The sequence below is a fragment of the Semicossyphus pulcher genome, unplaced genomic scaffold (assembly GCF_022749685.1).
Source record: "Semicossyphus pulcher isolate SPU_LCO1_2020_fin unplaced genomic scaffold, fSemPul1.0.p SCAF_16, whole genome shotgun sequence".
NCBI lineage: Eukaryota > Metazoa > Chordata > Actinopteri > Labriformes > Labridae > Semicossyphus > Semicossyphus pulcher.
In genome coordinates, this window is record NW_027211670.1 from 12,151,198 (window position 1) to 12,164,362 (window position 13,165).

Consider the following 13,165-nt stretch of genomic DNA (forward strand, 5'->3'; position numbering starts at 1 on the left):
AAATAAAAGAAGATGATGGATTAAACCTGAGTATTTATTACTAAGTATTTCTGTGGTATTATGGAGCATAGACATTTAAACTTTAAAGCCACTGTAGTAGTTTTCACCACCACTTTCTGACTACACCATAGTTTTACCATTTAAGCCTTTCTTGTTTTTCATTTCTATGTATTAACTTTGTTTGATAACAGAAAAAAACATTGAGATATTTCCCCATTTGTATTGAAATCACTACTTGCAATAACTTATAATAATTAGTTAGTGAGCATACTTCACATACCACAGCCATGCTAGTTGTGAACACAACATATCAACAGAACGTATTACTGCTTTCAAAATAGATATGGAGAACTTGTTTTTAAACAGCTGCTTATTTACACATCCATCCATCTGTGTTGCGGAGCAGATATCTGAATGCAGAGAAGCAGAGTGGTCAGCTGTTAACTACCTTGATAGAAGTCAGCAGCGGAGTCTTCGTGGGAACATCCACCCCGTGCTTCTTCAGGAGTGTGGGAGTGTCTGGTCCTAAACTCAAGAAGGCCCTTAAAGATCTGACCAAAGATCAAAAGCTGCTGGGGGTGGCGGGGAGACGTCCCTACCGTTGCTTCACCACAACAATGATGTTCGAGGGTTAATGGAGCAAAACATAAATGAAGGGTGGCAGTGACGGGCAGCAATGCCCTGCAGGTAGCCTTTTACGTAAGCTTCCATCATGTTCATCAGCATAATCATTCAGTTGGATTTGTGTTTCTGGCCGTCTGGCAACAGTAAGTCAAATATTCACTCTTTCTAAAGTTCTGGTCTTGGTCTTCACAAAGTCCTGACTGCTGCACTTTGTTAAGCAGGTAATAGCTCGATGTGTCGGTCTGCTGTTTGGAGAAAGCGACGTACAGTGGATTTCTGAGGGAAACAATGCTATGAGAGCAGTGAGAGTGAACCAGACCTTTGAACAGCATCTAAAACTCATTATAAAACTCTGTGAAGCCAAGTGAAGTTGCAGATTCCGATGATGATTCTCTGCAGGTGTGTTAACAGGAGTTACTCTTAAATTTTCCACTGTTTTCATGCTGTGAATAGAAACGTTATTATCAAAATACTGAATATAGTAGCTTCAAGTGTCGTCTGTTTGCGTGTTGACACAGGTTTTTCAGACCCGGGAAGACCTCCTTATAGATGCCAATTCTCTCTTTTCCCATTGCCAGTGAAGTATACTCTTTTTGGTCTCTTTTCTCCTGCGACGTCACAACTGTGCCTGAAACAGGGTTAGTAAACAGTGAAGATGTTACGCTGGTTAGGTCTTTAATGTATCTATAACTCAGTGCTATAATTCAGTCTGTCTATTAAACTCGGCGCGCCAAATTTGGAACGATATTCGAGCGCTGCTTGGAGGGAGACAGGCGGAATTTGTAGCTGAGATGACGAGGAGTAACAGAAGTTACCTACGGAGCATAGCATCGTGCCGAAGAGGGGTAGGAGATTAGCATGTTGACAGGGGTTTGGTGTTCCCATCAATGCCGATCTGAGCCAAGGCGATAATTACTACTGATCTACTGCAGAGTCATTTGACCCGGGTCTGAATGCCGATTGTAGCCTTTCCCATTAAGCAAAAAAGCTGGATGTTAGTGGGGTTTTTGACCAGTGGGAAAGCAGTGGGCCACAGTGACCCACATTAAAGTCAGTTCTACTTGATCCCGTGAGTGCCGGAGCTTTCTGTTTTTTCTAAATAGCAGAAGGTAACACCCTTCACTTCAGATGAGCCTCCTGAAGGTGTTTTTTTAGATCTCTTAGGCCAGCGATCAGGGCTCTGTTTCAGGAAAGGTGACCCCAGACTCCATCGACCAGGCTCAGCTAAACCTAGGAGTGGTTTGCCACGTGTTATATCGTCAGCTGGGCTGAGCGAGGAGCTATCAAATAAGAGACTTGGGCTGCTTCCCAAGTCTCTTATTTGATAGCTCCTCGCTCCTCGCTCCTCGCTCCTCGCCCGAACCGGAAGTAGTTCCAGAGCCGCCATATTGAGGACCGTCTCAAAGCTCTTATCGCTGCTCGGAGGAGCGAGGAGGGAGGAGGGAGTTCCGAGGAGCGATAAGTGAGGATACACGTGAGCAGCCTCTACGGAAGTCTTTTACTGGCCGACACGCCCCCTTATTACAGATCAGTTAGTGATTGGACGCTGCAGCAGATCGGACTTATGTGAAACTTCACAACATCACCGGAGTTTCATACCGCAGAGAGGAGGAAGCAGACCTTAAAACAGACTTTACAGGGCGCCTTGAAACCGACCATAAACAACGCCGGTATAATGAGTTGGTATCTGACAAGCTGAGATCGTTTAGAATGAAATATTGATCATAACTAAAATATATAAAATGCAGTGAATAACTGCAGATTTGATTTGTTTTCTGGGTCAACATCTGAGTAAAAATAAGTTGTCTAAAAATCAAAAGTGGCAAAAACAGATTAATTTCTATTAAATTTAATCTAAAGAAATACCTCTCGTCATGATCAGTTATTTCCCTGCTAACTCTTATTACAGATGAATGAATGAATTCAGAGGGAGCAGGAGAGTCTCTCTGTCAGCAGGTAACACTTTTTACGTGTGAGAGTGATCATCAGGTCGGGTTTGATCAGCGTGACGTGATTTCTATTTATCCTGAAACTTTTAGCCTAATCAATAATGTTCATAGTTCATGAACAGACAGTATTTGGGCTTATTAAATAATTAATTCAGATCAGATTATCTGTGATCGAAAATGTAAATAATGAACAAATAATATAAAGACACAGTGCTGTAGGAAATGTCCGTCTGGCTCTGCAGCAGGAACATAGACTGCGGCCTGTTCTTCATGTGCAGGTGTTTGTTACACAGGTAACAGGTTACAGAGAGAAAACACTGTTACGGTGTGTTTTATTAGAATTAATACAGTGCACATGTGTGCAGACACAAACAGCTGTTAAAGCAGACTGACGGCTGATCCGATCATCACAAACGGACGTCGCAGCACGTGACGCTTCATCGAAGGACGTCTCATGTCTCTTAAAAAACATTCCCTCGTTTCCTCTCTCCTCTATTGGTTTCCTCGCGTCTCTCCATGCATCTCTGGTGGGAGGGACTAAGACGCAAGTGAACGACGCAAGTGAAGGGAACATGGATGCAATTTAAGAGACTTGGGAAGCAGCCATAGTATTGCCCCGCAGAGGAGGCTGTCATGCGCGCGCAGGCTAGTAACCACAGCAACTGAAGGAGCCAGATATACACTATGTAAAAACGTGAAATGACAACAACCACAGCCGTTGTATTACACCACCAACACCATTGAAGCAGATACACATCAAACCAGCGGAAATCAGTGTTTTTGCTGTGTACGGTAATCTACAGCTAATTCTATTTCGGGAAACCACCAGCATTTAGATTGCAAACAGAGACTGTGGAAAAAACAGTGCCAACTAAGCAGTAACACACTGATGTTGAGAACATTTAGCCGTGAGAGCAAAGGGACACAGAACTATCAGGAGAAAGTCCGACACGGTAACACTGCCTGGGCACTTCACAAACATATTTTCTGCCACACCGCCATGAAACGCTGAACAGCAGCCACATTGAGAACAAGCTAACATTAGCCCGACTGCAACACCAACGTAACACAACATCACAGTAACCGCAGATATCTTGCAATGTGAAACGTGGAAGCTGGGGTAATTACCTGTCGAGCAGAACTGCCTAACTCAGCATTGCTTTTTAATACTTTCAGGTCCGGTAGCTCTCTCCACCTCGGAAATGCCACTCCAATGTTTACTCTCGTTTCATTTCTGTCTTGGTCCAACTCTTTCTTTTTTAGCTTGCTTTTCTTCATTTCCCTTCTTCGGTTCAACGGTCTTTGTAGTATAAGCCTACGAGGCAATGGAGGAAAGGGCAGGTTTTTCATTCCTGGTGGTTGTTTTAAGCCTTTGTGGACACAAACCGGCTGACACTAAGCACACTGAAGAAATTGAGCTGCGCGGAGTAGTGATGCTGCGCAGCGTGTGATTGACAGCAGCCTGATAGACTGCTAGGCTCTGATTGGTTGTGTGTTTCGAGATCGTTGGATTCTTACAAATGCCATTAGGAGCAGTAGGAGGAGCCAGAGGAACATGAGTTTTACAGGTTGTCTCTCTTATGTACTACTGCATGTTTAAAGTGACAGTTTGAGCAAATATGTCAAAAAGTTAGTTTTAATAATGTTACCTACTACAGCTTTAATTTTCTAAAAACCAAAAGTAGCAAAAACAGATTAATTTATATATATATTTTAAAATACCTCTAGTCATGATCAGTTATTCCCTGTTAACTTTTTTAAGGATGAATGAATAAATTCAGAGGGAGCAGGAGATTCTCTCAGCAGGTAACACTTTTTATTCAGTCACGTGTGAGACTGATCATTAATGAGATCGGGTTTGATCAGCGCGGTGTGATTTCTATTGTTGGATGCAATTTAAGAGACATGAGAAGCAGCTCTGCTGTTCCTAATTAAAGCCATACTGTGACCTGTACCCTCTTGCTACGTTTTCTACGTCAAATTTCCATACGGGTAAACTAGGACATATTTAGCGCGTTTTGTGTTTTGTCCCTCAGCGTACACCGTAGAGGAAATACAAACACTGCTGCTTCACTGACTCAAGAGTGTCATGTGTTATATAAACGATGAATGTAGGAGTTTAAGAGTCTTTTGAATATGTTTTAATAATAAGAAATGTCTGTGCTGCGCAGCGCTAAAACATGGGAAATATCTGAATCTGAGGAAAGCGACGCTGAGATAAAAACCGACTCAAACCGCGAGGAGAGCAGTACGATTGTAAGAGTCAGCTGCACAGACTTTGTAGAGGGCGAGAGTTCAGACCACAAGTGCAAAAGTCTCCCACCATCTCCAACAAAAACAAGCGAGTCAGCTCAAACTTCAACTTTGTCTCCTCCACGTCAAAATGTACGAGGAAGCACACCGAGTCCTGCAAGGAAACGCCGCAGCAAGGAGGAGATAGAGGCGGACAGGGAGAGAAAAGAGAAGAGGAAGGAGGAGAGGGAGAGGCAGAGAGCTGCCAAGGTCCGGGAGAAGGAGGAGAGGAAGCAGGAGCAGCAGAGGAGGAGAGAGGCTGCTGAGAACCTGAAGAGCCTGCGGCCGGAGAACTGCCTCAAGTGTCTGTCTGTCTGCATCGACCCAGGTACACAGGCTCACCGTGCTGCCTTCATGGGCTGTCGGAAATGTTTGATTCCATCAACTATACAAGAAGGAAAAGATTGATATACATTTTTTAAAATGATGCTCGAAAATACACAATGAACACAATTAATTTTGTGATATTAATCAAGATTTAAATCTTACAACTAGATTTTATTTTTAACAATATTCAAATGTTTAGCATTAAAACACATCTGGTATGTTTACAAGTTTAGTACGTTTACATTTTGTATGCTACCAATGTTGTGTAGAAGTACATGGCACCTCCTTCATTTTGCTCCTCTAATCAAAAATATGTGTGCATCGTGTTAATCTGTAAAATGGTGTTTTCTTCTTTCTTTTCCCCTCCAGTTCTCCTGCAACAGGATGGCTCAGACATCTTGCTCGACACTCTGGTTGCCTTTGAGTGGAGGTTTAACATTGAGAGCCAGCAGCTCCCACGCAGCATCACCTGGACCAGAGACTTACCTCAGGTAGCCACCTCATGCTCCTTGTGACATGAGATCTGTGCAATTTGCTTCTAAACCTGTCGCTTCTTGCTGCTGCACAGCTAGTTATGCACATGCCCCCATCTGCATATTGTCTTTAGCAGGGAGACAATGACAAGGGGTTGGTTGAGGAGGAGCAGATGGTTCTGGTGCTTGACCTGACTGACTTTATGGACATGGTAATCTCTGTGAAGAAAGTAAGCAACCTCTTTAATGGCCTTTCGTCATGATTGTTTCCTGTATCTGGCTGCCTCATTAGCAAGTTTTTAGTAGCATCCGTGCTGCACTCCAAACCCTTCTTTACATTCCTTTGTTACAGATACTGGACAGTGAGGAGGAGACGGAGACGGGGTCCTTCCTCAGCCCTCTTTTGGAGTGTCTCAACCGTGATGCTAAGAAGGTGGTCACTCTGTTAGTGACAGGCTCTCAGCCTGATTACAGGTCAGCGTATGATGGATATATACTTAATGACCCTATTTCTCAATATTTGCTTACTTTATAAATCACTGGTGATAAATACTTACTCTTATCAACAGTTATAATGCTTGTGGAGAGGCTTTACTATATGAGACGCTGCAGTCCAAACTGGGGATGGAGAATCTGGACATTGAGGAGGTCAGTTTACCCTGAGACAAGTTTTAAAGATGTTTTACAACTTAATTCAATGCATACTTGACAGATAGATGTTTCTGTACACTTTATAGTACATGAGCTGAGCTTTGACTCATCAGATTCAAATCCAGATGATCAGGGGTTTCTTGGGTTTCTTGGTACTTCCTCCATGTCTCTCCAGGTTCTTGTGTATCTGCAGCTCTGTAAGAATGTCTCCCTGGTCTTCCTGGACAGCTGGCAAGAGGTCACTGACCACGTGTGTGCTGTCACAAAGGCCTTATCAAAACGCCCTTTCAAGTACGTAGTCACAAAGTCACTGTCACAAGGAGACTTTCTATCAGACACTAAATGTCTATTTTACCCTGTAGTTAATTAACTTGTTTAATAACATGTTCTTCTTTGTCCTCCAGGCTGCTGACAGAGAAGGCAGAGCTGCCCTTCTGCGTGGACGGCTCCTGGGCCAGCGGGGTCCGGGTGGAGAGGGACGGCTCGGGGCTGATGCAGGTCTGGAGCAAACAGATCCAACAGCTGAATAGGGTTAGCCCGGCCGTGGCCTCTGCTGTGACAGCAGCCTACCCTTCTCCTCAGCTGCTCCTACAGGTAAGCACGAGGGCTGCAGGGGGTGTGGCCTGAAGTCCCCTCGTGACTAAGCACTGTGTGCAACAGAGGCAAAAGATATTGTTTGTTGTTGCTTTGAAAAGGAGGAGTAACAACTAGCCCCGTTTGTTGGTGACAATGAATTCAAAATGCTTTACTTTGAAAGGATTTAAGTCCAAAACGTCCTCATCATACATCCACAACAGAACATGTCTTGAGGTATTTTGTATATTTTGTTTCTTTGAAAAGAAGGTATGATAAGTAAACTTGTTTCGTCTCTACCCTGATGACGATAAATGTCAAAAGGCTTCACTTTGATCATGGATGTGAATCATAAAATCACAAACATGTGTAAATGTTTATGTCCTGAAGGAAAACAAACAAAAATTATTTCTTTCCTTTTCTTTAAAAGGCAAACTTGTCTTGTCTTTTGTCTGATGACAATATATGAAATGCTTTTACTTTGAAAGGATTTAAGTCCAAAGAGTTCAAGAGATTTTTGTGTCCTGTAGGAACAACCAAAAATTGACATTTTCTTTATAAAAATGAGGGATTTTCTGTGTTATTTTTGGTTGCTTTAAAAAGGAGGTAGAAAAAGCAAACTTGTGTAATTGTTTATGTCCTGACCAAACATCCAAGAATCAAAACATAAGTTTAAAAAATAAACTTTTGGCTGCTTTGAAAAGAGGAGTAAAAACCAGCCATGTTTTTATCTTTCCTTTCGGGGAAATGTTTATCAACTGCTTTACTTTGAAAGGATTTCAGTCCAAAACATTTAAGATCATAAATGTGGTTACATAAAATGTTAAGAATGTGTGAATATTTATGTCCTGAACCACAGATGGAAAACTGAGGCGCGAACGTGTTGTTTTTTTGTTTCTTTGAAAAGCAGGTATAAAAACTTTTGTCTCTCGCTTGATTACAATATAAGAAATGCTTTTACTCTGAAAGGATTCAAGTCCAAAATGTTCAGGAGTTCCAAAATATTTAAGTGTAAATGTCCTGAAGAAACATCCACGAACGGAACATTGTTCTTTATTCTCATGTTTGTAGGCGTACTGTAGCGCGGCGTCAGAGGAGGACAGAAAGGGGCTGCTGGCCGGACTCTTAGTGAAAAGTGGAGGTAAAGAGAGACGTGTGGGACCGGAGATATCTGCCAGAGTTTACCGCTGCTTCACTGCCCAGAACCCCCAGCTGGTCCTGGACTAATGTGTCCGCGTGAGGACGAGATGGATGGATGTCAGTAATCGTCACCACTTGGCTGCTTACATGTTAATGTTGATGTTTACAAGCTAAAAATAAGCCTCAGATATCATGTTCAACTTCCTGTAGAGCACTACTTACACTCCTTAAACTTCAACAGACTGAAGGAAAATAATTTATTGAGTAAAATATGGAATATTATGTGTAAATATGTAGGAATGTTTTGTTAGTGGGATCTCTGGGAACTATTTTGTTTATGTATGAATTTGTCTATAAAAATGAGCTGCAACAGACTTCTGCTTTTTGTTTTATTTTATATAATGTCCTGAGTAAGAAAGTTCATTACAAACTGTAAATACAAAAAAAAAATCATCTTGTCAAGCAAGAACACAACCAACTGTTGGTATTCGAGCCAAATGCTGATTACAAAACACACGTATACTGTACAAAAGTCGTTTCCACGGTATCAAAAAGCAGATCCTCTCCCCCTCGGTACACTGCCCCTCAGAAATACATGTGAACACGTTCACTGGCAAACCTTTGGCCTTCCAAAGAGAATTACTGCCATATATAAAAAGTGAGACAAGATATACGGAGCAGTTTGTCCTGCTCTGCTTGTCATAAAATGCCTCACTGCCTATATACTCCCTCTCTTCTCCCCTTTCATTCACCAAGGTGTTTGAATGTCACAAACTCTCTATATAAAAAGTGGGAGCAACAATCCGCTCATTATATTGTTGAGTAATATTGGTTATATGCTGAGATTGCTCGTATCTCCATGATTTTGGACACGGAGATTTTGATGGCAATGGCAGAATCTTTTTATGCCACAAATTTACAAATAGGTTTTTAATGCTAGATCATGTCCAGCGACATCTTTTGCACTGGTAATCCTCGGGCTCGGAGCCGCAGCTGTCGTAGTCGCTGCTGGGTGGAGTTGGAGGGCAGTGGCATGTGCAGGGTTGTGTCTGCGCTGACGTCTGACAGGGGCACTGGTACGGGACTGAGTCAGGAAACGGGCTGGTGCAGGGGCTCGGGGAGGCGCAGGCACTCAGGGTGGATACCGGGCTCGGGATGGGGCTGGAAGGCAGACTCATCTCCTCCTGGAAATCCTCAGTCAAGTCCACGTGTTCTGTTGCGTCGGGTTCGGGGCTGCTGCTGAGGGTGAAGATCCAGCCCAGCTGCGTGTGGAGGAGCGTGCGGAGGCCTGGAGGAAGCTCCACGGCGTTTAGCACGTCCGGGCAGGTGGGTAAGACTTGGCGGAGCCGGGCGCAGCAGAGGTACTGCAGGGAGGTGGGTGTGTAGCAGGCACGGATCACCTTCATACTGCTCTTAGCTGCTGTGGAGCAAACCATGGGGAAGAGCTTCTTGTTCTGCAGCCGAGTGGCAGCAACACCTGTTGGAGCAGGAGAGGCGGCCCAATGAAAACACTTCAACAGGCTGTTTTTTGTGCTGTGTGACTATAGAGAAATGCTCGGAGAAGGACGCACCTATGCAGTGTCGGTTCTTGTAGAAGGTCAGGGTGCCGTGCCAGGTGTCCAGGTGCACTCCTATGATGGAGCCTTGGCCAAACCGGGTGGAGAACTTTACTTTGTCCCCTTTGTGCTGCAGGTGACCTTCAAACACACACATAATAAACATGACTTTTCCTTTCTTGAGTTAGTGACTATAATGGTCATTCTAAGCTTAATCCAAAAAGGCAACTGGACTTGGTTGAAGTTCTTGAAGACGTTTCACCTCTCATCCGGAGAAGCCTTTCGGACGAGAGGTGAAACGTCCAGTTGCCTTTTTGGATTAAGCTTAGAATTACCATGACCTGGATGACTGAGAACTGAGACGACTATAATGGTGGAAAGCAGTTAAAATCCCACTTTTGTGTAAGTACAAAAGTATATATATAATATTTATCCTCATGTATAACATTATGAGATTGTTTAAACTGATGCATTACGCAGGAATGGCTTTATATTGTGGTAACTGGTCGAGGTAGAGCTACCTTAAATGCTTCACATGTTCCTAATACAGGAGTATTAACGCACAAAGAAGTAAAAATATCTAAATTTTTGCTGAAATAAGAGATAAGTGAGACGAATATGTAGCAGAACATTATTATTTAGTCTTTTCTACCCTGTTTAATAAAACCCTGTGAAAAGTTGAATTTACTCTTTGGTGGAACGAACAATTCATACACATCTAAAAGTGAAAAAGAAACGCTACACAATGCATTATATTTTAGAATAATTGAATAGGTTTTCTTGGTAAATATCAATCTAAATATTGATAAGTAACTTCACCCATCAGATAAATGTAATGGAGTAAAAGGTACTTCCTCTAAATATGAGTGTACAACAATCAAGTGAAGTATTTTAAAAAGTACGGTCCTCAACTAAACACACGTCTCCCCACTGGTACAAAACCTTCCAATTTCAGATCACTCTAATAATTCAAGTTAGAGTTTTATTCTCATATTGCCTACTAACCTGTGTATGAGAGGCCCCAGCTGTCCTCATCGTTTCCCAGCAGGCTGCCAAAGCTGTACTTAAACTTCTCCAGGTTCACCTCGGAAGTACCGATTCCCACCATCTGCCCAATGACACAACAAAGACAGGGTTAAAGCAGGTACGGCAACAGCAGGATCTCATTAACCTCCACATCCAAGCAGAGATTAATTAACAAGTCCAGGTGCCTTTAAGGCCTCAGATATTATCATGGTAATTCAAGCTGCCTGTACCCACCATGTCAGTCCCGTAGACTGGAGACGTCATCTTGACTTCCCAGAAGTGTTGGCCATCTGCGAGCGCCTTGGTGCCGCGGATGGCCGCCGTGCCGCAGCTGTAGTCTGAGTGAAAGGTCACCTTTCTGCTGTCACAGCTGAGGAACGCTCCGGAGGACTTGAAGTGATCGTCCCAGACCCAATCGAAACCTGAGGACACGGACAAGGACTTTATTTGCTGATGCAATATTTTTGAATATGTAGTTATAACAGCTAATTACATTATCTTTTATATAGTGTTATGATACCACCATGGCCTTATAGTGTTACATTAACGTGCTCCTGTGTTCATATGCTGTGTACTGCTCACCCTGATCCTCCTCCCCGCACAGGCAGTCACTGGCGACACCGAACCCCAGGCTGAGCTCTTCCTGTCGCTCACACTGGCAGAAGGACTCCCCTGTCACCGGCTCCGTGCTGAAGGACTCCCCTATCACCGGCTCCGTGCTGAAGGACTCCCCTGTCGCCGGCTCCGTGCTGAAGGACTCCCCTGTCGCCGGCTCCGTGTTGAAGGACTCCCCTGTCGCTGGCTCCGTGCTGAAGGACTCCCCTGTTGCCAGCTCCGTGCTGGGCAGGGTCACCGCCTCAAGAATAATCTGAGAAGTCTGCAGGTAATCCACCTCAGACTCCTGTGGGTCGCTGATCTGGTTGACACAAACACAGCAAACAGCATCTGGTAAGTCCATAGATGTGGCCATGGTCCAGGCGGGGATGTTGGCTTGGTAGCAGGGAAAAGGAATTAGATCAAGTGGGGAGCGAGGCGGAGGATTTTATGGCAGCTGTGATGCCTTTTTGTAAAGAATAATCTGCACCCTAAAAGAGTGCTAGGCTGCAGTCCTGCACTTGACTTTGCATAGAGCCGAGTGAGAGCCATGACCCATATTCCATGTTTCAAAGGCTCAACAAGAGCCTGTTCCCTAAAAGTGGTCCATGCTTCCTATTGGTGAGTGTGCCAGTAAGTAAAATTAGACCCCTTCCAAAAATACTGAGCCCCCTTTCCTTGACCTGACCTGGTCTTCCACACGGCCATTTCAGACGGGGGACGACCCAGTGGAAAACTACTGGAGGTCGAGTTGGAAATTCTTCATGTGTTTCCAACTTTTCTTTTATTTAAACACCAATAGAGGCTTTAAAGTGTCTCTTTCTGCAGACTCATAATGAAAAGCAAATAGAGAGCAGTACTGGAGAGGTGGGTCTGTCTGTGTTCTTTATTCTGGTGTGTAAATCTGTTTTTATTTTGGAATTTCATGGGAAAACTGAACAGATAATCGTGTCACTTTCCAGCCTTTGCTCCACTTTTCTCTCCCCCCCCCAAAGTCTCACCTGTGTCGTGAACTGGCCCTCCCACTCCTCCCAGGCCGGTGTCTGGATCACAGCCATGGCATCTGTCTCGTGCCGTGTTTCGCTGGAGACCACATGTCGAGCCCGGCCGTTCCTGCTTCTTCTCAGCATGGCAGCTCTGAGGACAGCAGACCTGACACTTTACCACCAGCTGGTGTGTGCACAGTAGGCCACATACCTTTATATGTATGTCAAGCCACTCACTTGAACTACATTTCCACGGCACATTTATTGTTTTGCAACACGTGCAGATCTGATTACACTTTTTCAAAATCTAGCAGGCAAGGAAAAGTGACGGAAATTACTTCCTATTTCAGATTACAGAGGATGTTCTGGGAATAAACAATGTACAATATAGATTCTAACTGCATACTTGAAATGTTTAAGCATGTGAGTGCATTCTCATATTTCTCTCAAACTTGTCGAACAGGTGAAAGTAGGTCAGTTAAAACAGTGACCAGGAAACATCCTTAGTGTGTCAGCTTTTCTTACAAATGTGAAGCTGCAAACTATCCTTGTGAGGAAGCGACGCACCTACAGACTGATCAGTGTGTGCTAGCTCGCCTCTTGTTTCCATCCAGCCCATATGCCACAGTTGGCAGCAGGAAGTGTTTCCATGCACTTGTTTAACCTTTAAACCCTCTGCTCTGCCACTGTGGCAGCATGTCTGTCAGAGAGCGGTATCGGCTCATGCACAGATAAGGTCCCCTGACCCAGTGACTCCACTGTGTACCCATCATAAATCATACATTCTAATATCATTGTATTTTTATTGCTGCTTATACTGACCATTCTAATATCATTGTGTTTTTATTGCTGCTTATACTGATAATTACACCCTCCTGCATTATTATCTCGCACTTCAATTTATAAAGTGCAACATTTTGGATGTTACTCTGGAGAAATGGAAGTAAATCTATAGATTCTGTAAGAAAAATCAA

General features: G+C 43.7%; 2 protein-coding genes across 2 annotated transcripts; one reads left to right on the forward strand and one right to left on the reverse strand.

Moving 5' to 3' along the window:
- Positions 1-4,643: 4,643 nt before the first annotated feature.
- eme2 (essential meiotic structure-specific endonuclease subunit 2) lies at positions 4,644-8,394 on the forward strand. The gene is made up of 8 exons (XM_069664924.1): positions 4,644-5,193; positions 5,562-5,683; positions 5,800-5,895; positions 6,018-6,139; positions 6,235-6,313; positions 6,492-6,607; positions 6,721-6,910; positions 7,961-8,394. The coding sequence occupies exons 1-8, from the start codon at positions 4,728-4,730 to the stop codon at positions 8,114-8,116; spliced, it is 1,347 nt and encodes a 448-aa protein (XP_069521025.1). The 5' UTR covers positions 4,644-4,727; the 3' UTR covers positions 8,117-8,394.
- A 44-nt stretch (positions 8,395-8,438) lies between these two features.
- spsb3b (splA/ryanodine receptor domain and SOCS box containing 3b) lies at positions 8,439-12,335 on the reverse strand. The gene is made up of 6 exons (XM_069664904.1): positions 12,207-12,335; positions 11,194-11,527; positions 10,846-11,033; positions 10,591-10,693; positions 9,601-9,726; positions 8,439-9,506 (listed from the first exon to the last, which is right to left on the reverse strand). Exons 1-6 carry the CDS (start codon positions 12,333-12,335, stop codon positions 8,971-8,973), a joined length of 1,416 nt encoding a protein of 471 aa, XP_069521005.1. The 3' UTR covers positions 8,439-8,970.
- Between the last annotated feature and the right edge of the window lie 830 nt (positions 12,336-13,165).